The 22,873-nt window shown below is 41.8% G+C and overlaps 1 protein-coding gene across 4 annotated transcripts in view; it reads right to left on the bottom strand.

Moving 5' to 3' along the window:
- LOC146660702 (rho guanine nucleotide exchange factor TIAM1-like) overlaps positions 1–21,910 on the bottom strand; it is a 50,452-nt gene extending 28,542 nt beyond the window's left edge. For 3 of the 4 annotated variants that reach the window (XM_085420697.1, XM_085420695.1, XM_085420693.1), the window contains exons 1-8: positions 21,679–21,910; positions 7,666–7,760; positions 5,553–6,208; positions 4,457–4,743; positions 3,029–3,301; positions 2,719–2,950; positions 1,212–1,384; positions 433–657 (exon numbers count right to left, since the gene is read on the bottom strand). In XM_085420697.1, the coding sequence (XP_085276823.1) occupies positions 433–657; positions 1,212–1,384; positions 2,719–2,950; positions 3,029–3,301; positions 4,457–4,743; positions 5,553–6,201 (1,839 nt within the window). In that variant the 5' untranslated portion in view covers positions 6,202–6,208; positions 7,666–7,760; positions 21,679–21,910. The remainder of the gene's footprint in view (positions 1–432; positions 658–1,211; positions 1,385–2,718; positions 2,951–3,028; positions 3,302–4,456; positions 4,744–5,552; positions 6,209–7,665; positions 7,761–21,678) is intronic. The other variant, XM_085420694.1, reaches the window with a different exon arrangement.
- Between the last annotated feature and the right edge of the window lie 963 nt (positions 21,911–22,873).

Raw genomic sequence — 22,873 nt, forward strand, 5'->3', positions numbered from 1 at the left:
GCCAGCTGGAATAAGTGAAACCATTTTTGGTTGGAAAGGCTGCTTTAGAGCATTTTTGCCTGGATGACGGCATGCTGTAAAGATGATTTAGTGCCATGATTTCAGTGCCGGAGAGTGTCGGTGCAGTTTAAGTCACATCTATAAACTGCCTTCAGGTGTTTTCATTCAAATTAACTGGAAGATAAAGAGGTGAGGACGGTTTTTAGCCATGAGATAACAAACCTCCCTACAGTCGCATTTTATGGGCATAAAGTGTTATTAATTTGCAATAATATGACAAAATTAAAGGGCATTTGTCTCATAGGTGTTGTTTCTGTAATGCTCCACCACCTCATGTACAGCTTTAATCTGTTTGACCGCTTTCAGTATGTCAGACTCCTTGACACTTAGCTCCACTTTTAGCCCCAAACGACCACCCGATTGACCCCATACCTGCTCAAGTATGGTCTTTCTCTTCTTGCCATCAGTGACAGTGGACAACTGCATGTCTCCCATTTTCTTCATTTTCTCATCCATATCAATCTTCTGCTCCAGCTTGCGGATTTCAGTTCGCAGCAATCGCACGGTGTCCTCCCTGTGGTGCTGCCGAGCAAGAGCAGTAGCACACGCCGAGTGGATCGCCGTGATCCAGTTTTCCAGTTCTGTTTGGCCTGATGTCTGAACAGAAGGAAGGGACCATGACAAAGTGAGTAACGATAGTGAGCAGATAAAATAAAGAAACTGACAGCTGAAAGAATTTAATCATGACTTCCAATATCGGCCTCTGGGAGGAAATGGTCATTATAATCTCATCATCATTTTATTACTTTCTTCCCATTCAGTGAGGAGAGCTGTCATGAATATAAATAGACAGATTTTAATATTACACAATGGTCAGTCTGGTGGATCACTGTCACGGTGTGACAGCGTGGCCTTTAAACATGTCAAACATAAACACAAGGACACAGGGCTGCCTATCTCCAGCACATGATGAACATGTATTGGTGTGCCACATGCAAATCCCCTAGAGGAAAATAGCTTCCAGTTTCCTGTTTCTCTTTATGTTTGATGCTGGTATGTACAGTAGCACCAAATAACAAAGACAGGATATAAAAACACTTGACCTGTATGCATGAATGCCAACCTGATTTAACTTTAACTTGCATAAAATATTGTCATGCCAACTCAGCTTTAAGAGTAGCCGATGTTTTAAATTCCAGTGCTTCTCTCACCTGGAAGAGGAAAGCATCTCCCACTGAGTTGCTGAGACAGAAGACAAAGTCTTTCTTGGGATGCTCAGGTACAGCTTGGACAATGCTGTTCTCCACCCACAGCGCGTGTTTGTGAACGCTGTTGTGGTCGATACCTGAACGGCCATCGTATTCATACAGGAAGAGGGTGCAGCCTTGAAGAACGCACAAAAAGAAAGGAGTTAAAAAAAAAAGACAAAAATATGTTTTTTTTGTTTTGTTTTGTTTTTTTACAGAGGTTATAATAAGTACCCTTAAATCAATTTAAACATCCTTCCTTTCCCTGAACTTTATTTAAACAACGATTATAAAACGTAATAGTTTAATACATGAACCTATTTTGCTATCAGTACAACTAAACCTATAACATTACATTATGAAAATAAGACTGATTTATTTTTAGCATGATGCATAGAAGAGATGCTCTATCTTATGCATTTCAACAGGACAGGATCGGATTAGCCATGGATTTCGCCGTAAAATTAAATTGTGATGAAGCTGAGGGGAGGAAAATGCAAGGCTGCATTGAAGAGCGTGAGAGAGGACAGCAGAGGTGAAAACCAAGGGCAGGGAATGTGTTAAAGCTTATATGAATGTAGTTTAACAGCAGAGAGAGTGTATGGAAGATTAAACAGCTTTGGGTTGGTTATCTGAATGAGATTAAGATTATTTTCTTAGTTGCAGAAGCATTTGAAACCCAGCCACAGAGGCCACAAGCCAGGAAGCTGCTAGTGTCGGTCGGATTGCGGCAGCAAGTTCATTCAACTTAAAATCTGTGCCAACTCAAACATGTGGCACAAGAGAGGTGTTAAAGAAAGGAATGCACATAGGGTGGAGTGGGTGGAGACAAATGTCAAGGGTAATGTGTGAGATAAGGATAGCAGCAAGACTGAGAGTGAAGGTTTACAGGAAAGTAGTGAGGTCTGCTATAATGTAAGGCTTGGAGACGGTGGAGCAGACACAAACACAGGAGACAGAGCTGAAGATGCTAAGATTTTATTGCTGGAAGGAGAGAGAATAGAAAGATTAGAAATCAGTAGATCAGCAGGACAGCTCAGGTTGGATTTGGACATAAAGTTCCAGAGGCAAGGCTGAGATGATTTGGCCATGTGCAGAGGATATTTTGGAAAAGTGATGTTGAATAAGGAGCTGCCAGGCAGGAAGGAAAGAGGAAGACCACATAGTAAGTTCATGGATGTAGTGAAGAGGGACATGCTTGGTTTGCGTGACAGAGGAGGATGCTAGAAATAGAGTAAGATGGAGGCAGATGATCCAGTGTGGTGACCCCTAAAGGCAGCAGCCAAAAGAGTAAAGGTGCAGAAGCATTTTTATGTACTAACAATTGTGCTTAGTTAAGCATTCATAAAGTACTCAGACTGAAGCTGGATGGACACCTGCTGCCTTACAGTTTCTGCCTATCTATCAGTCACACGCAGGTAAAATCCAACACAAACATTAAACATAATAGTGCTGAAAATCTGTGCAACACCTTTCAGAGAAACCCAGTATTGTTTCCACTTGCGTCTCGCTGCAGGTTCCACCTTCTTGTTTTTCTTATGAACCAGGAAGTTCTTCACAGCCAGAGTCCCTGCTTTCCTGACTGTGCCGTGTGCACAGCTAATCAGAGTGTCAGGCGGATACATACTACTGAGTGTGCCGCTACTCTGCTCATCACTTACAGCAGAGCCTGCCTCCTCTGTGCAGTCTCGGCCCCGATTTGTCTGACGAGAAAAGATTAAGGAATTAGAAATACACGGAATTTACCTATATTTTAATAACATAGGAAAAGTGTAACTAACCCAGGCTTGATTGTCTAGCTCCTTCCGGAAATTTTCATAAACTCCCCCCTTGCCTCCTTCGCCTCCTCTTCCGTCAACTCCTCCAGCGCTGCTGCTCCCACTGTCGCTGCCATTAAAAAAACTGCTCTCTGTAGCTGAGTACACTGAAAAAGAGGCAGACATGGCCTTACACCGCCGGGAGAGCAGTTCTCCTTCTCCATCTATCTCAGGGGCAACGCCATCAATCCCACTGTCGCCATACTCGCTCCCCTCGCCTAAAACACCAGAGATGTCCTGTCATCCAGAAAAACAGGGTAGAAACAGATTAAGCATTATTAATGGACGGAAACTGGTTTATTTGCACAAAATCAGACAGAGAAGTAACAGCTTCAATCTGCATAACACAAGACGTTAATTCTCTCACACAGAACTGACAGCGTAGGCTGCACAAGCGGTTTCTGCATAACACAAGACGTTAATTCTCTCACACAGAACTGACACAGCGTAGGCTGCACAAGCGGTTTCTGGGTTTACTTTTGTTTGTATACATGAGTTGGCAGTTGCATAAGTGCACTTTAATATCCTTTTGTGCTCATTTTTGTATGAATTTCTGATTTTAAAAAAAGGCTTTCCACTTTGAGTATGAAATTTTCTGTGCTTTCACCAAACTGAGTCTCCCTCTGTTCTTTCTTTTTGTTTCGCTGTGCTGTCAGTCTATTTATATCTAACAACCCCCTCAGCCTGACTAGATGAATATATAATAAGCACTTATGGCGATCTCTATCCAAGGGTGCTTGGGGGTTCTGGGAATGCATTGAAAGAAAAGCTTGGTTCAGTATTTTGGTACTTTTTGTTTAGCAACTTTGTTTTTATCAGTGACGCACGGCAACTAGGGAGGCATGGATATTATTATTTATTCTACTAATTTAGCTTTTATGTTTACCTGCATGAACGTTACATAAACTTTACTTTCCTCCTCTTACCCTTTGATTTTATCTGTTTTAGTAAGATGACAAAGAAAATCCTCTAGATAAAGTTCAAAGTTCAAAATGTCTTTGTCGTTCAAAGCTCAGTATGTGAGCAGAAGTCCCACGGTGACTTTCTATCTGACTATCTTTCTGTGTAATCCTCTTCCCAACTGCACAAATATACAAACATGTTTGGATGCTTGGATTTGCAAAGATATAACATGCATATACACCAGTCCAGAGCACAGACAGGAAATTCCGTTGGTTGTCAACAACATGTTAATTACTTGATGAACTGGTGTCATGTCTGTGATGCCCCTGAACTTCCTGGACAGCACTGGTAAACAAAGTCCTCAATTATTCTAAGTTTAGAAGTCTGTATTTTTTCCAATACTGGAAAAAAATAGAGCAAGAAGACTTTTACCCTTAGTCCTGTTCCATCTGCTTTCAATACTTATCGGTATATATATTCATGAAATACCTGAGTAGTCTGTGCGCGTCGTCCCTGGAAGGTAGGGCAAGGTGTAGCCGGAATACCGAGCCCAGTCAAGCCTTCAGAAAGGCAGTGTGAGCGTCGGCAGGGGAGCGTGAAAGCTCCATACCCCCCACCATCATCCTCTGCTGGAGACATCAAACCCTCCTCCACTTCCCCGTCTCCGTCGCACTCGGCTTCTCTGCAGTTTTTTATGTAATGGCTCCTTTGCCCCCTGAAGCCCGGACTCTGCTGGCTGCACAGATGGTCCAGAGACGATGCCCTCTCAGTTGAGCCTGGAACACACACACAGGTGGTTATTGCAGAGCACAGTGTGTATTTGTGGGCAAGGTGAGTTCTGATTACTGTCAGGTACTTTCAGTTACCTCTGAAACATTTGACCTTCTCCATATGTGCCTGTGTCCTTCAGTGAAAGTCTGTGATTTTTCTTGAGTGATTATGAATCTGTGTGTGTGTGAGGCAAACCCATACATTATTCTGAATGAGACGACCACCTATGGCAGTGCTCAGACCTTCAGCGGTTGAGTTACCAGGTACCGCCTGCTGTCACACTGAACCCTTGCAGCTCCTGCACAAAACCAGTTAAGCTAACAACCCTGTGATCAGTTGAACTGCTGCAACTGATAGATGGCAGCTAACCTTCAATCAGCAGATTTTCTCAGATCATTTTCTCCCTACTCAGTGAGTGCCTGCAATTTTCCCACTACCCTCCCCCTCATCACCTGTTCACTGAATCAAATCAACAGCTTTGAACATGTTCCCCTGAACTTTTTTTTCCCCCCACTTATTAGCCATCACCAGTGTAGCTGTCGTTATTTTTGGACAGCTACATTGTCTTGTCTTTTGCTTTTATTTGTTGTTGTTTTTTAAATAATACAAATAGAAATCTTGAAATATATTTTAATTCTATTGTATCAGAAAATATGTCGGTGAAGACTTCAAGTCATCAAATAAAAGCATAGGCCCCACATATCCTGTCACTAATGATGTCTACATTTCTGAATGAGAAAACTACACATGCTTTCTGCAGGTCTATACAATCTACCGGTAAATATGATGCTTTTGCTTCTGTGTACATTCTCACCTGTGCTGCCTTTGCTGCCTCTAGGGCATCTAAACTGCCCCTCCTCCTCTTCTCCTCCATCGACCATCTCCTCTGTGCTGGTCAGATGCTCCTGGCTGAGGTCAGACATAGAAAACTCCAAGCTGTCTTCTCTCCACATGTCTGCTGACTTTGATCGCTTCTTTTTATTACTTGCTCCCTCTCGGGGTCCTTCAGTCATTTGCTGCAGGAATCTTTCCTCTGCAATAGTGTCCCCTTCCCCCGTTGAGTCCTCTCCTCCATCCTGGGCAATGGTGTCTGCCTCTGAGGTTTCGGGAGTCGGCGTGGCCAAGGGGTCATCATCGTGCTGATAGGACTCCGGCCTCATTGTCATAGCGACACGCTGGGTCCAGTGAGGGTTGATGCCAAATTTGTCAAACTCATCTGCTGCATTGAAAAACTCTAGTCCGTTCTCTACCAAGGACTGAGGGATGCTCGGGGTGCTGGAGGAACGGGTTGAGGCTTCAGAGTTTCTGTGATTCTGCTTCACTGAGGAAGAGTGCCTCGAACGGCGGTTGATTTGCTGCTTGTTGGAGACACGGAGTGAGCGGGTCGTGTGCTTACGGGAGAGATGTCTCGGCACATCACCATGGATACTACTCTCTCCATTTTGACTCTCCACGTTTCCCATGATTCAACTGTGGATCAAGTAATAAAGTTTGCATATTACATAATTTAGACAACTTCTTCTTAAAAGATCAGAAACCAGATACAAAAGTAGTTTAAAATTATTCCGTAATGTTTGCCACATCATACGGTATAAGATAATATATTTGCATCTTTACTTGTATGCACAAAGTTTGTGAATCACAGAAAGTCATTAGCACACACAAATTGCATAAATGGGAGCTGGTGTCTTATCTAATGGTGAGTGAACATTGTCAAATTCACAAGTAGCAGCACAGATTTTAGACAACACGCATATCTGCCATCTGTTGTACATGGATGACTTGCTTTGTGGAGATCAAAGAAAGAAGAAAGAGTTTGAATTAAATAAGAAAATTAAAAAAGATTTAAAAACTTAATCAGTCCTTTCTGTTAAAGGAGGCGTCTGGCCTTGAGATTTTGTTAGTAGCCTTAAAATGTGTTCATTTCAACTACAAAAACTGTCAAATACTCAAAGCAGGTGCCAGACCCCTGGTCAGATATTCTGTACTAGAATATCTATCTATGTAAGGTCAGTCGATTTTGATAAAAGAAAAGAAGAAAAATAACCTCACAACTGGCAAAAGTAGTGGTTTAGATATACAACTTGTTTCTGAATCAATATTAAATTGACAAATCTGTCTTTTAATTGCAATGTCAAAACATTTAAACAAATATTCCTTGTGTGCCATACTTCTAAAAGTAAAAAGGTTTGAACCAGCCCTCTGCAAGATCTAAATTGCTGGTAATGAAGTAGATCAGTGTGCTGCATGAGAGGTTTGATGGCACATTAAAACTTATGGCTCAAAAGTATCAGTGGTCTCATTTGATTTGCACAGCATGCTTGGATGTGTACGCACATTATATAAAAGGTTTGTTAAAAGTTTCCTGCTTTTCCATTTTATCCCAGCCTGCTGTTCATAATGCATCAAAACCTTCTTTGCTTTTCTAAGTGCCTATAAAATATTCAAAAAAATGAAATAGCTGAAGTTATAAATCTCTCAACTCTGACTAATTTAAGTGTTCTGCCAGTGCACTTTTGAACTCCAACACAAATGCACTGCAGCGCCTTTTCTCCCTGAGCAGTGTTCAAATTATGCACTAACTATATTCCCAACACAGAGAATCAAAACAATCAAAGAAATCACTTTAGAGCTGTGTTATTTTCATCATGAAGTTATCTCAGCAGCCCACTTCACCTCAATCTCTCTGTTACACAAGCACATGGAAGTGCTGAGTCAAAGGCTGTCGGATCAGTTTGTCCTCAGAGAGTCACACATCATCAAACCCACACCATCAGGTTCTCAGTGTGGGCTCGAGCTGCAAAGACACTGGTGAAAAAATCTGCCTTAAAAAGTAGTTGTTTTTTTGCTTGTTTAGTCTATCAGTCCTTAAAAATCTATTATTTCTGGAGATTTGTGCATCATTAAAGTGTGAAAACTGTAGTTACCGATGATTAAGCAGCCACATCACCAGCTTCCCCGCATCAGAGCGTTGCGATCCCATAATCCTCCACACATCCTCATACGGTGGTGTCAGTCTGCCCTGACAGAAACAAGGAGAGAGAGAGATCTTTAGCAGTGCTCTCACAACTTCAAAGTGACCTGATGTGTCAAACGCACACAGAGAAGAAGTGAGAAGACAAGTAGAAGGAAGGAGTACCTGCCCAGTATGTCACATAAAGCTGGTCAAGTAAAGCTGAAAAGGCAGCTGTGAAGAATGCAATATAAGACGGTCTGTAGAATATGAATGTGGATGATAAAAGGGAATAAATCACAATGGTTTTTAAGATAATGCAGTTTGACTAAAAAAAAGACAGAGAAACAAGAAATAATCAAATGCACACATATAAACAGCTCATCAGAAACAAAGAAAAGACGTATTGTCTGAGCCTGAAGGGTTTTTTTGGGGGGAAGGGAAGGGGGGACTCACAAACAACCACAATTTCTTCTAACTCTACCCTGAAACTCACTGCCCACCAAATCCACGCAGACGTGTACCGGCGTGTGCACAAAACATTTTGGGAAACACCCCCTATTTCGGTGCAGACAAAGAGAAGCGCACACACATACACACCAACAGCAAAATGACAGAAGATGAAAGAAGCTATGGGAACGATTTTGTGCTTAAGACTCAATTAAATGATCCATGCCAACACGACCTAATTTTCTCTAATACCAGCCCTGAGCTGCGCAGAGTAGACCGAGATTTCCATAATGTGCTATGTATAGTGTGAAGGAATGCAAGAGCAAACATGCTTGCTGTTGTGAACATTTGCCCAGTAGTTAGTCTGCTGCAAACGCATTTGACTGCAGCCGGATAAGCCAATGAGCAGGAAAATGATGGAAGAAAGCCCTCATGTTGCCATGTACAACAATGTACTTTCAAAGCATATGGCCACTAGCGCACTGTTTGGAGCATCTGTTTTGAGATACCACATCTGGTGAGTCACCTGTTTTTCGAATGCAAAAGCATCAATTGTTCCCCCGAGGTCTATGTTGCAGGTTTAAGTAAAATCTTAATTTTACTAAACTTTGACTGCAGCTGCTATTTTTTTCTATTAGTGTTGTTGTTCTATATACAGTAATCTTTTTTTTTTTTAATTCTCTGGGGCACAAAAACAATAAGTCAACCGTGTTACAGTTCTGGGAAATGACACAGAAATGAGACTTTAGATAACAAGAAGTAAACAGGACAATAAGAGAAGTGAAGGCATCTGATCAGAAACCTGATGGAAACTACAAAGAGGATTTTCAACTCTGACTTTGCACCACAACACCATGTGTGCAAACGCATCCGAGATAGGCTAGTGCAGCGCATCCCAACCCCAGCTGTGGGAAGCAGTTACATAAGCTGAACTTGACCCTGATACAGCTCTCCTGCCTCTCATGCAGTCCTTTATATCTCATCTCTCCTACACCCTCTGTCCCACTGAGGCCGACCCACATGCTGCCCCCCACCCACCTTAAAAAAATAGGCTGAATATTCATTTTGGGCTCATGGCTCCTCTGCTGGTTCATTTTTAACAATTACTATAAAAACAGGACTTCATTGTCTCAGCTGGAGTGCTTTATAGATAGATTAACATGTGGAGTAAATGCAAATCACTAACACACAAAAACACTGATGACCCTTTCACTGAATTTACATCCTTTTTGCAAACCCATATATTCTATAACATACAGGCTATGTCGGGAAGGTGCAAAACACACACACAAATGCACAGGGGTCAAACAAACAACACAATCCTGAGTGACAAAACACAGGGGAAATCAAACCACTGCCTTTCCTCTGGCAGTGTACAGTCTAAAATGTTTAGTCTCTTCATTTTTCCTCTTCCCGGTGCCCCCCAGCAAGGCACCGCAGAGGGAGAAGGGTAACAAGGAGAGGAGGGAGAGCTCTCTGTTAAACCCCTGTAGAGCTGAGAGGTGAGGCGAGGCTGGAGGCGAAACACATGAAGAGGGGTGGGGGGAGGTCGAGTCTGGTACAGACAGAGAGGGAGGGGAAAAAAATACTGGGGTATGACAAGAAGTTTGATAGGGAAAAGTGAGAAAATGGGAAGGAGGAAGAAATAAAGACGGCGTGAGAGGGAGAGATAAAGTCAGAGAAATTGGGGGGTCCTATTGTTGCTGAGCTTTAAGTGGATAAGTAGACATGTGCTCAGTCTGCCTCTCTTCAGGCTTAATTGAGGGAGCCGAGACAAAAGGGGAAACATAATTATTCGCTCTCTTTCTCTCAGCCTCTCATTCTCGCAGTATATTAACGCATCGGGAGAGTGTATTACCACGGCGCACCGTGCAACAGCCGCCAAAGCATCATTACCATGCACACATGCCCACTCGCAATCAAGCACACACATGCACACACACACACACACACAGAGGGGACAAAGAAAGAAAACTGGAGACAACAAAATTCCATATTTAATCTCCACAACTGAAGATAAAGAAGGTAAGCATTGTCTAAATATGTCACAAACAGCAGCACTCACATCTGTCTGACTACAAACCACACAGGGCCGAGGATTACCGGGACTGGAGGCTCCTTTTACCTGCGCTGCCGATAACAGCTCTCTACTGGAGCTGTCACATTCATTGTGCCACATTGTGACTGTTGCATTAGTCAGTTGCTCAACACCTATAGGCCCGCACGTCTATCACCTAACGCATGAACGTAGTTTGCTGTGGCACACGGCGGAGTACTGTGGAATAAAGGCAGGCGCACACTTTCAGTCAGACACACCTGCAGGATCCCAAGAGAAATGAGAGCTGGTTTTTCCGAGTCACAGCATGCACTCACACTTTTTGGAAAAATACCAAAGGCCTGTCAGAACACACTCAAAGGAGACACACCCTACTCTCCCCTGCCAATCTTTTCATCTCTGCACCTGTCTCACAGCACCGCCCTACGTGACACACAGCTCAGCTCAGCAGACGCAAACTGTACGTGATGCTGATGTAGCTCTACACTGTATGCAACTGAAGCCAAACAAAACATGTCACTTGTTGTCTTTCATCTCGTCACTGTGTTGACTGTATTCTGGAAAAAAATGTTGCAACCAGACACACTGAATTTTCACAAGTGAATCACTGAGCTCACTGTTAAAGACAACAACTCATCACGACATCATAGTATTTTACAAATTTACTTCTATGGCGGCAAACAGTCTCTCACATGCTTTTGGGCCGCTTTGAAGCCCTTAACGACACTCTTTAGATGTGCTTCATCCAAAAACCTAAAAAATGATGCTTAAAAAAGAAGATCAAAAGAAATAAATCCAATCTCGGCTAAAGACTGCAACAGTGACTACGCTAAACATTGCTGAAACCAGAAAAGCTCCCAGCTTGACTGACCTTTCTTTACATCTTCAAACTACAACACCCCCCACGAAGCTCTAAAACACATGACGTAATTATTGGAATCACCCTTCCCTGAGGCCTTTCTCCTGCACCTCTCACATTCTTTGAATTGTTACCATTTCTCCTCCCACTTGGCGGAGTGAGGTTTTATGCTTACTCTGGGGAGTTAAAAAAAAGGAATTACTATTGGAGGAAAATTCAATCCAAAAACAAGTCCAGACAGACTGCCATGGGAATGTGACAACAAGGCCTTATCAGAGGATCTCTATGCTCCTCTTTTTTTCCATGCGCACCTGCACACACCACATGTTAGCAAACCACCAAACTTACCAAAATAAGAGCATGTTTGGGTGCAGGAAGCCTCTTGGTCCAAATGAATAAGAATCACTGGGGTTATTCACAAGTATGCATCTGTTTGCAAACATAGGTGGGCACATTGTTCACATTTGAGGAGGAACCACGTCTATCTAATGCCAAGACAAGAGTCAGATATGCTTTTGAAAATATAATAATAATAATAATAATACATTTTATTTGAGGGCGCCTTTCAGAAACCCAAGGTCACCTAACAAAAAACACAATTAATAAAAGGAACAATAGTCATAAAATACATAAAATAAGTTAAAATTACAAAACAGAGCGTGACAACAGATAAAATCAGCATTAAACCATTGTTGCGACGGCAGTGCACGCTCCGCCGCACTCCCACAGTTCTTTTGAGACAGGACTGCCTGAGACATCACCAGCAGAATTCCCTGGAAGAGGGAGATTAGCTTCTATTCATCCTTCCGGGATCTGACAAGGCACGCGCCCCAATTCTAAGCTTAAACACACATGCAGATACACAAACAGTGTGTGGCTGCAAGCACGAGTCTCGACTCCTTAAATCAAACATTAATTTCTTTTAACTGGCGAGGGACAAATGATAATTCCTTCCTGAAGAGGGCTTTCATTTTGAGGCCACAGAAGCAAAACGTAGAGATGACAGAACAAAGTGGAGTGGAAGGATATGAGATGATTGTTATTCATTCACTATGTTCCGCACTGCTTGTCATCCTCTAACACAGAAGCGGAGAAAATTAGACTGGGTTTTATTTTAGTAGACAAAACAATTCCTTAAAAAAATGTTTTTGGAAAGCTAGAAAAAAAATGTAGCACAGATTGGCAATGTGACGTAAAAGACTTGAGATTTGGGGTCAGTGTGGCAACCGAGGATCATGTTTAAAAAAAAAAGATAAAGGCCAGTGGAATTCACTGTCAGCCAATTCACTCTGCTTGGCTCCTCAAGTGTCACTAACCTCATTAAATACGCTCCTCTGGCTTTCTAAGAGCTTACGCTGTATGCTCCTTAACTCAGATTTCAGCTGACTGTCTCTGCAGCAGGGTGCAGTCAGGGATTACCATATTTTAAAGAAGATTTTCTTCTACCTCCCGCTCTCCATTGAGCGAGGAGCCTGAAAGAGTCAATGAAAGTGTGTAGATTTTGATGCTCTGCTCTGTAGCTACTGCTACAACCTCAACTATCAGGAGTCGCTGCATGAATTCAAAGTCAGGAAACCCCACAATTTAACCTCCATTACAATGCAAGGCTTTTACACTAGAAGATCAAGATATCTCTGTATTACATCCAACTCAGACTCTTGTTGTAGGTTAATATGTGACATGATAAGGTCAAAACCACATGTTGTAGCGGACTGACTGGCACGTGAAAAACTACCGTGTGCGGTTTGTTAAATATTAATAAATCATCCCCTTTTTTGCCATTGCTCAATCAACGCTCACTCGTCCTTCCTGATGAGATGGTGATTGCGCAGACAATCGGTTCGCAGTCATCAAAACCAATCAACTGAATATTCATGTGGTGATTTTCTGCTTCAAATATGTGAGGAGGAGTAAAAGAAATGGGCGTGAAAACATGTTGGAGGAAGATGAGTCAAAAGAAGGAGAAAAAGATGAAAAAAGAATGACGCATTAAACTAAAAATTGGAGTCAAGACGAGGCAAAAATACAACTAATCTGTTACTATTTTTAATCAAGTACAGTACTATACAAAAGTCTCAAATATTATGCCTCCAAGGAGCATGACTTCCAAATGATTTTAAAAGAAGTTCTTGGGTAATAGTTCTCCAGTCTTTCTGTAGGTCTTTCACAGTTTTGAATCTTTTGGCAATCACTAATTTTCAGTTTCATTGTCTTTGTTTGTTTGTTAAGTCATTTAACACTGATCTATGAATCATAAATGGAACCTAACTCAAGGGATCACCAGATATAACAGACAACAGCAAATAATCTTTTTGAAATTGACCCCCTAGGTGATTTGTTACTAGGAGCCTGTTGCAGAAATGTGCAATTTATCCACAATTCTTTTGTTATATCTCCAAAAAATGGCAACGATAACACAGGTTGACAGGCATATAATAGTATTTTTGCACCAAGGTGAATCCCAAAGAGCTGTAAGAAAGAAGACAGCAGAAGACATGGCAGGCCTAACATATTATCTCCACCAGATAAAAAGTCAAGACCTTCAGAAACTTGGTGGAAAAACTCCACTAAACATCTGACCTGAGAGATGCATCGTGCCCTTCAGCTGATTTATCTACAGATTGCCAAAGCCTCATCAGAAACAGTCTCAGTCCAAGGATAGCTGTCAAGAACACACTTTTAACTCGGAAAAGACACCAGAACTTGGCTGAAAACAACAGGAATTACAGAGTGATAAATTCAAATGTCTGGGTTCAAATCATCAGCGATATAAACAGGAAAGGTCAGGAGTGAGGTATCTACAGCTATCTGCAACACGGATGCTCTGTCATGGTTTGAGGCTGCGTTTTAGTCAGTGGTATTGTCAAAACTGACTTGAATTGAAATTACTAACACATGCAATACCATCTGCAAAGCATCTGATTGGCAGCACTTTTATTTTTCAGTATGTTAATGATCCCAAACACACTGCCAATACAGTAAAAGCATAAATATCAGCGATGGCCTCCCAAGAGCTCGGACCTTACCATTAATCAAACAGTGTGGGAAATTTTGACAGAGAACAAAAAAAGGCAGGGAACATACAGATAATAGCTCTGAATATCCTTTAAGAAGCCTGGAAAACTATTCCTGAAATTACAAGAAAGCTTGCCTAAAAGGGTTCAAACTGTGGTGACGAATAAAGTCTGAACTGATCACCTCACCAAGGTTAAAAAAAAATCATGGCCAAATCCAAACAATCTTTATATTAGCATCTTCAGAAATGTAAGTCAAACCCCGGCACTGCCACGAAGTCACACACTGACACACATCAACAGTCAAAGACAACCACAAAGTGCTTTCAATGGAGCCAAATTGGCGGGTAATACTTCTGTTGTGCTCTGTGCTGGCGGAAGGGACGGTGAAAAAACAGAGTGAGAGTGGGTGTGAGAGAGGGATAAGAGGGTTTTAGGCAAAGGTAGACTGATTGAGGTGGGAGGTTGAGACAGGGGGATGAGATGAGAGAGGCAAGAGAGTCTGAAAAAAAAGATGATGATGGTGGTGAAAGGGGGATGAGAGGCTGTTAATGCGGCGGGGAGCTGGTGGAATCGAGTGTTGGGCCACAGGTAGACAGATGAGAATGATGTGTGCTGAGGCGGAAGGAGACACGAGAGGTAAAGAGGTGTAGTGGTGCTGATAGGTCCTGAGGGGCTGATAGAGATGGATGTTGTGTCAGTTCAAAGTAGGCCAGACGTGAACAGACCTGATTTGTTGTCAGTAATGACATGACTGCAAGACTATCAGAAAAGAGAGCCATTGAAGAGGCCATTGTGTGTGTTACAGTGAGTTAGGAGGTGACCAAACCACTGTCTCTAAAAATGATGGGAGCAATTGTTCCAGGAAAACTGGTAGTTTGCTACTGTTTTGATGAAAAAGCTCAAATATGTTTGCAGTCTTTAATTACCTTTCAAAATAAAAGTTGCTTGCAGAAAATGGGAGTTATGCACATTAAACACAAAAACAATTAATCTTTGCACACAAACTGAGATTATCCACATTGATGTAATTCTTTGACTGAGTTGTTTACACAGGACTTATAGGATCCAGTCTTTCTAACAAATACGAGTTTACACGATCTGCTTGAAAATGGTTATTAACCCAGATATGTAAATGGCCTTCTGTGCTAATTCCACGCCTGAGCTCAGTGAAACAAAAACAGCAGGATTAATCTTTAATTATTACAACTATACCAGTACAAGTTTACTTATATTATTGAAAATGATTCAACATTTCAGAGTAATGCCAAGAGAGTTAATAATACACAAAGCAACACTGTTATCACTTAATTAAGATTACTGCTAAAACTATAGTACTACCCTAATCATTACCAGAAAGCAAGAGCGAGGCTTTGGCACAACAACAAACTAGGTAAGGCGTAGATTAGTGGGTACCGTGGGAGTACTAGAAAGCGAAAATTAAAAATTAAGGGAAGAGACGGTATTGAGACAAAAGCGGGGGAAAACATCAAAGTATAAACCTGTCAGAGGTAATGTAATGAAATATGTTAGCAGCAGAGGAATGGGTAGCACAGAGTGAGGCCTGAGGGAGTTGGGGGAGGGGAACAGCAGGATTTGGAAGTTATCTTAGTGCATCCGTGCACCTGAGTCAATAGCAAGGATAGCAAACAAAGTTTAGCTTGAAGGAGACACAGGAGACAATGTGTTGCAGCGAGGGACAGGGGTAACAAATGCTCAGGAAGAATGTGACAGGCAAACATCGGCTCACTGTGCCGGCTCTCGGGTCAACACAGGTCACAAACCACCAAAAACAATACAGTTTAGTTCTGGGAAACTTAAACCTATACACTATTCAAAGGAATTAGAAGACGAGATCGTTCAAAATAACATGAAAATAAAAACACAAAACTATGGCAGTAGCTGAAAATATAAGCTGGAATTTCAAGGCTAGGTTTGCAACACACATACTATAATTTTCAATATGATCTAATTTGTTTATCTCAGTTACCACCACACAAACTGTGGTCTCTTTCTCCATTTGTTCATCTCATGCAGAAACAGAAACATAACTTGCGTGGCAGTAAGGTGTGAAGCATTCAGAGAATGACACAGGGGACCGACGCCCAGTTCTGCAAATTTCACCAGCTGAAAACCACACACACCAGTAATTCTAGTAGACAATAGGTCAGTTTCCCACACACAGGAAGACTAAAATAAGTCTAGGGCTGAAACTAATGGTTATATGCACGACTGAGTCATCTTTCTTTTTTTCTGATTATCAGTTCTAAAACCTGTCATAAACATCATGAAGACTAGTAAACCACAGTGGGCTTGTTAGAACACGGATCCTCACATTACTATACCCTGATTCGAGCCAATGGGGATGAGATATCTTGTGGCAAACACAACACTGTTGTTGAGATGAGGATATCAACGGCATGTCACTTACGGGGCATCTCTTCGGAGGATGGGGTTGGATCTAGGTCAATGGGTCCATTTCCTTGGAGTTGATCTCTTGTGCAGGCTAAAGCTAGGGGGTTATTGTTTGGACTTTGAGTGGCTACAGTGAATAGATCCTCCTCTGTCAGTGCATTAGTGACCTGTAAAAGCTCCACACGACCGACATCTGAGTGCCAGCCTGAGGGGAGAACAACAAAGACAACCTGACATCACGCAGGCACATATGCACACACTTTCACGTGCCTAAAAGCTAACACACCACAGGACAATAACAAAATCACTCAATATGAAAGAGCCCTCATAAAGGACTCATCACAGCTTTTTCTATTCTTACCCCAAAGAAACTCGCTCCATAGAACAAAGACAAGTCATGCAGCTTTGCCTGTAAGCCCTTGCTTTTGTCATTCTCACACACACACATCATACTGTACATACACGTACATATTTGCACACACTTACAAATGCACACACAGGCTTTTCAGACTGCCTTGCAATATCCCACTGCATCACTTCCAGGTCAACAGGCAGGGACGTAAAGTGCGACTGTGTGATGAGAACTGAGTCGCCTGCCAGCTCTTATGAGGGGGTTGAGGAGAACGATGGGGCCGAAGAAGGAATAAAGAGAAGAGACAATGGCTAAGTGGCCTGTTTCCTGTGCTTTAATTATACAGCCAGTGAGTGTGAAGTTAGACAGAGAAACAGATTCCAAACAGGAGAGTAAAGATTTCCAATCAGAGATAAAAAAACAAACAAAAAAAAAGATCCCAGGAAGGCCAAATCTCCCAGTGCAAACAAAGCATAAACACAGTCATTGAAAAAGTTCTCTGCACTGCCGCAGTAATACTAGCTCTAAATCCCTACTCAGCACTTCACACACACACGTGCATTTCCTCTCTCGCACTCTGAGGTCTTTTAAAGCATTTTCCTGTTCAGGTTATCTCAAAGCAAAGCTTCCTTTTTCCATGAAACCACACACTTTGAAACGATATTCTTTAGAAGGACAGGTATAATCTCACACTGCACACATCCTGTGGAGACTGATCGCAAAGTATACCAAATTATACATATTATGAATTGAGGGTGCCCTAGAAAATAAAATCTAACCGCTAAAATGCATTCACACACACGCAAACGTGTTTCAACCTCATCAGCTGGTATCTGGAGCTGATGTGTGGGCTGGAACACCACACTGATCAGAGATAATGGGCAGACATGACAAGGGTGGTAATGCTGTCACACAGAGAGTAAGGATTGAAATATTTCATGATGGAGCAAGAGACGGAAAGAGGGACACAAAGAGAAAATAAAGCATGGGAGAATGAGGGAGGGAGTAAAGGAAGGAAGGAAGGAGGAAACTCCTAATTCATCAGCAGACAGAACAGACAAAAGGGAGGAAATGATGAGAGCACATGCCAGCTCATGTCAGACACCCCTCCCCTGCTTAGACCCCCGTTACAAATTAGAGGCATCCCTTCTGCTTTTTTTACTTCTCATCAGGGGGTTAATGTTAAGGAGTCTGGGACAATGTTCTCCACCTGATCTGCAGTGCTTAGGTAACAACAAAGTAGTCCTGCTCAACCAGACTAGTGACATTTCATAATGGAAAAGCAAAGACGTTAGTATGACATAATCACGCATAGTCACATACGCATTTCATAATTTCCAAATATTTCACAAGTGCCCAGAAACATCCAGATGTGTATGCAGTATATGTGATATCCAAATGATTTCCAACCTATTCAACTTTAATAGGGAAACATGTGTGACCCATCAACCCCCACTGCACGGTTTATGACATTACGAGATTTTATTAGAGTCATTTTTATTAAATACAACTGAGGAAGTTAAATTATCCAGAAAGAAGAGCTGGGGGAATATTTGAAAAATGTATCTTTGCTTTTGATTTTTTTGCAGCATAAACATATTTTCCCCTGTTCCGTAACTCATCTTACTAACCCACAGATTCATCTCATCCACTTGATCTTGACCCGCTCGGTTTCAGAGCTACGGCCTTTTTTGTTACAATCTGCATTGCAAAGGGATTCCCTCTGCTTTTGCGTATAGCCGGAACTGAACCAGCAGCGTAATTAGAGAAACTCAGTGAAGCCAGAGAAGAGAGAGGGAAAAAACAACATTTTAACTTCCCCCCACCCTCAGCTGTCAGTTTTCCCTTGCTTTTCCCAAAACAGACTTCAGCGATATTTCTCTTCTTACTTGGCTCCAAATGACGGCAACAGACAGTGAGAAACATGAACACACACACACGTAGAAGACACACACAGAGAACCCAGAGGCGCACACTGAAATACAAACATTTAAACAGCTTGATTGCATGTGGGGATGGTGGTGGGGTTGGTGGGGAAGAGCATAAGCCCCACATTTGTTTAACAGCAGAAATGAGTGGACCACAGAGGAAGAGGGATAAAAGGTAAATTTAGAAAATAAGACACATATAAAGACTGTTCCTGCATCGTGTGTGTTATATCTTTAATTATTAGATTTATTCACTGCAGTAGACAACACACAACAGACGATGATGAAGAAAAATACTATATTTGTTATTTAATGTATGCAGGAAACTGAAATTTACATGAAAAGATCAGAGTGTATAGTTGATTTGGTGACTCTTATTTAATACACTAATTATACCTACGTATCAGTGCATTTATAAAGAATATGTGTTAATGTCGTCACGTGAGATGGACTACATCAGAAAGCAAAATTCTCTTCCCCCAAAGGAAACTCGTCATTGTTAAGTTAACTTGTTTTGTGATTAAGACCTATCCAAGCTGTCGGTAAATTCAATGTTCTCTCTGAACTGAGCACACACAGGCCTTAAAAGTGAGCTGATAGAGCATGAGAGCAAGTGTATCAATCTGGGTCAGTATGTACACCTTAACAAACAGACACACACTCACCAACCCAGAGGGTTCACTTAACAAAGTCCCATCCCCCTTTCATGCTCACACACATTATTAGCCTACAGTATACACAGCACAGTGTGGTTGTGTGGATGTGCACATATTTGTTCCGTGCACACGCTTGCGTACACAGTAAATGGACACAAAAAAACCTGAATGGGATAATGGCTCCATCCCTCCTCTTTTCCCCCAGCTTTTGCAAAGTCTGTCATTTTTATAAATAAATAAATATATATATATATATATATATATATATATATATATATATATATATATATATATATAAACAAAAGTGTGCGGATATATACGCGCTTATACACACACACCAGTTTTTATCTGTCACTGTAAATCCTTTCACGGATCGCTTCCTCAAAAGACCCTGCCAATATTCAACTTCCTCATGGCAACTGAGGCATTGAATTGTGGCAAGAAGGCAAGACAGATAAGGTGAAGAAAACACAAGAAAGCGACACAGAGATCTGGTTTAACAGTCATCAGAAGAAAGAGAGAAAAGCAAATATTAACAGAATGAACACAGTTTTTCACCAAGTTACAAGGCAGAGCGGGGAAATTGATTTGCTGTAGAGCTCTTTGTTTTACAGTTTGACTCAAAAATGTGCTGTGACAGCTCTTATCGGGATTCTGTGGAAGAGAGGCGTGTAACAGTCTCTTTAAAAGTTTGCCTACTGAGCTGTTATGATTTGACTTTATATAACAGGGATATCTTTTGGGGTTAGCCCTTTGCTTGGCTTATCAAACAACCACACCGATATCAAACCATCTACTGTAAATACTGCTGATAGGCAGTGAGGCGTTTGCTTTCCCTATTAGGTCCCAAAACAACAAAATGACAGCAAAATGAAAGGATTCCTCACATGGTCTCTGCTGAGTAGATAATTGGTGTTGAGAAAAATCTCAAGCCAACCACCAAAGGTTTTTTTTTCCTTCCCAGCAACGAAGAGGGATTTTAAGGGTCGAGGAAAGGACAGCAGAGACTACTTGCCCTTTGATCCGCTGTAATTTTTTTGCTGTCTGGATCCTGGCACAGCTGAGACCTCACACCTCCTCTAATGCACACACGTTTGAGTGACAGATGCTAAATATGCCTGCAGTGTTCAGTAGGAAATGGATATTTGAGGAATCCCCACCAATTTTTCTGTATTTCCCTTACTTTACAATGTTTCCCTACTTTTTTATCATGTATTGCTGCCTACTGCAACTCTGCTAAGTCTTCTGTACCAATCTGCCTTTAACTGCTGTTCCCTCAAGACTTTCAGTAGCTCTAAAGTCTCCCTCTTTGCCAGTCTCATCCTCCGCTTCACTCTTTTGCTTTTGCTTTTCTCCTCTCTTAATATTCCCACACATACGCACATGCACAGAGCAGGCTGATGTCTTTATCCAAATTTCTCAGTGAATCTGTCTTTCTACATCTTCCATCGTGAACCTTTGATGGTATAATGTCGAGGACTGAGTGCTTTTTATGCTTCTTCACAGAGCAGATGCTAACAAGCTTCTGACAGGCCATAATTACTGAAAGCAGCACTTGATCTTTTGATCTTGAAATGAGAGTAATCACACTTTTATCTCAAGAAATTTCATAACTCTGCATATCAGATCTGTTACAGTATGTGAACGCACACAACCAAACACATGCACTGGATATAACACGCCTCACCGTGTTTCCCCTACTCTTAGAGAACAAACGCCACAGCTCAAAGGGCACTGCCAGGTGCTGTGGGTTCAGAGCTGTTAAGGTATTTTATCATCATTAAATTAGCACCACTGGGAAACTAGGCAAAGTCCCAACACAGAAAATTAATGATTGATAAGCTCCTTTCATCGTCACACATAAAATGGCCATGCAGGATTAGCATTTAAGCAAAATGGGCTTTCTGTGCAATTCTCGTGTATTTATTTCAATTTGTGTGTGACAAGAAGTGAGCGGAAGAACCTAAAGAGCGGAAGAAAGAAAAAGGCATCCCCCAAACAGTAACAGAGCCTATACTGTACTAGCAAAGAAGAGTAGTCACACCATGTGTGGGACTGCACAGCATATCTTAACACACATAAAGACGTACACACAGGTATGCCACAAATCGTATACTCTATGAAGACGCACACGTGCTACACACAGTTAGTAACTTATCTAATCACACATAACACAAAGCCAGTCACCATAGGCAACAGTTTCTACCTCTCACAAAGCTCACCAAACGTCCTCAAAACAAGAAACAGGTCTCTTTACCTTTACTTAATAGGTCCCCGTGCGTGTTGCAGTTAATCCCCTGAACTGGTAAAAACACAGCCTGTGTGCGTCCTCTTCAAGAATTAAAAAGAGGGAAATCCTTGCATCAGTGAAACGTCTCCCGGACTCCAGCGCAGCTTTTACGCACACACAGACACATTAGAGCTCATACTTGAATACTTGCTGTCTTTTTGCGTGCCTACACCAGACTGAAGGCTTAGTGGAGGGTGTGTGTGTACTGAGTGTAAGCCCGCCCCTTTTTTTTCTGGTTTCCCCTTTTCTCTCTCCCACATGCGCTCCAACCCAGCCCTCCTTCTCCCCTCTCTCATCTACAGCTCACTCGCTCTTTCTCTCGCTCCAATTTCGCCTCCTCTGGCTTGCCAGCGTGTATGCTGGGTCTGTGCCTCTAAGCCTAAATGTCCCAGTCCTCTTTTTAATTGCTGGCTTTCTGGATTCGTTCTAAACACAAACAAAGGCACAGTGGAGTGGAGTGGACAAGCATGGGCATGCACAAACACACAAGAAAACGATATTTGCCTGCAAGGAAAGATAGGCTGATATAGTAAGTAATTCTGGGGAAAGATAATAGATAGCCCAAACCAACGCTCTACTGATGGTAAGCTAGCAGGAAATACTTATCAGCTAGCTAACTTGAGAAAAGTAAAATACCCTGCAAGGCACATGTGGTTTTGAATAGAAAGGTGAAGATATTGCGTGGTGGAGTACATGAAAAACGCATCTCTCTCTCACTCTCTGTCTCTCTGAAGCCTTTCGCACAAGCTGCTGTTGCTCATGTTATGCTTCTGCTGCAATCTTGTCTTTTCTTCCATCATTTCTGTATTTACTATTTTATAACCCAGCCAGCATTCTTATTTCAAGTATCAAATAAAAAAGGATTAAGTCTCTTCTGATGTTTTTGACTATTTTCTCTCAATTTGACTATTTTGAATATCAAGAAACATGGTGCTGAACCTTTGCAGCCTTCTGAAATGGGTTGTCAGCTTGGATTAACATCATCTACGGTGGACCCTCAAAGTCCAAATCACTGTTGCAGGACTACATCATATATGGGATAGCTATTTGCCTTGTGGTCAACACAAGCAAACACACACAGACACACCTTATAATATATACTTCATAATTACTGAGACCAAGAACAAGAAACAAAACTGTGAAAGAATTATTCATCAATGAG

Source organism: Rhamphochromis longiceps, linkage group LG10, assembly GCF_057381845.1.
Source record: "Rhamphochromis longiceps isolate RC_006_pf linkage group LG10, R_longiceps_female_GT1.1, whole genome shotgun sequence".
Classification (NCBI taxonomy): Eukaryota; Metazoa; Chordata; class Actinopteri; order Cichliformes; family Cichlidae; genus Rhamphochromis; species Rhamphochromis longiceps.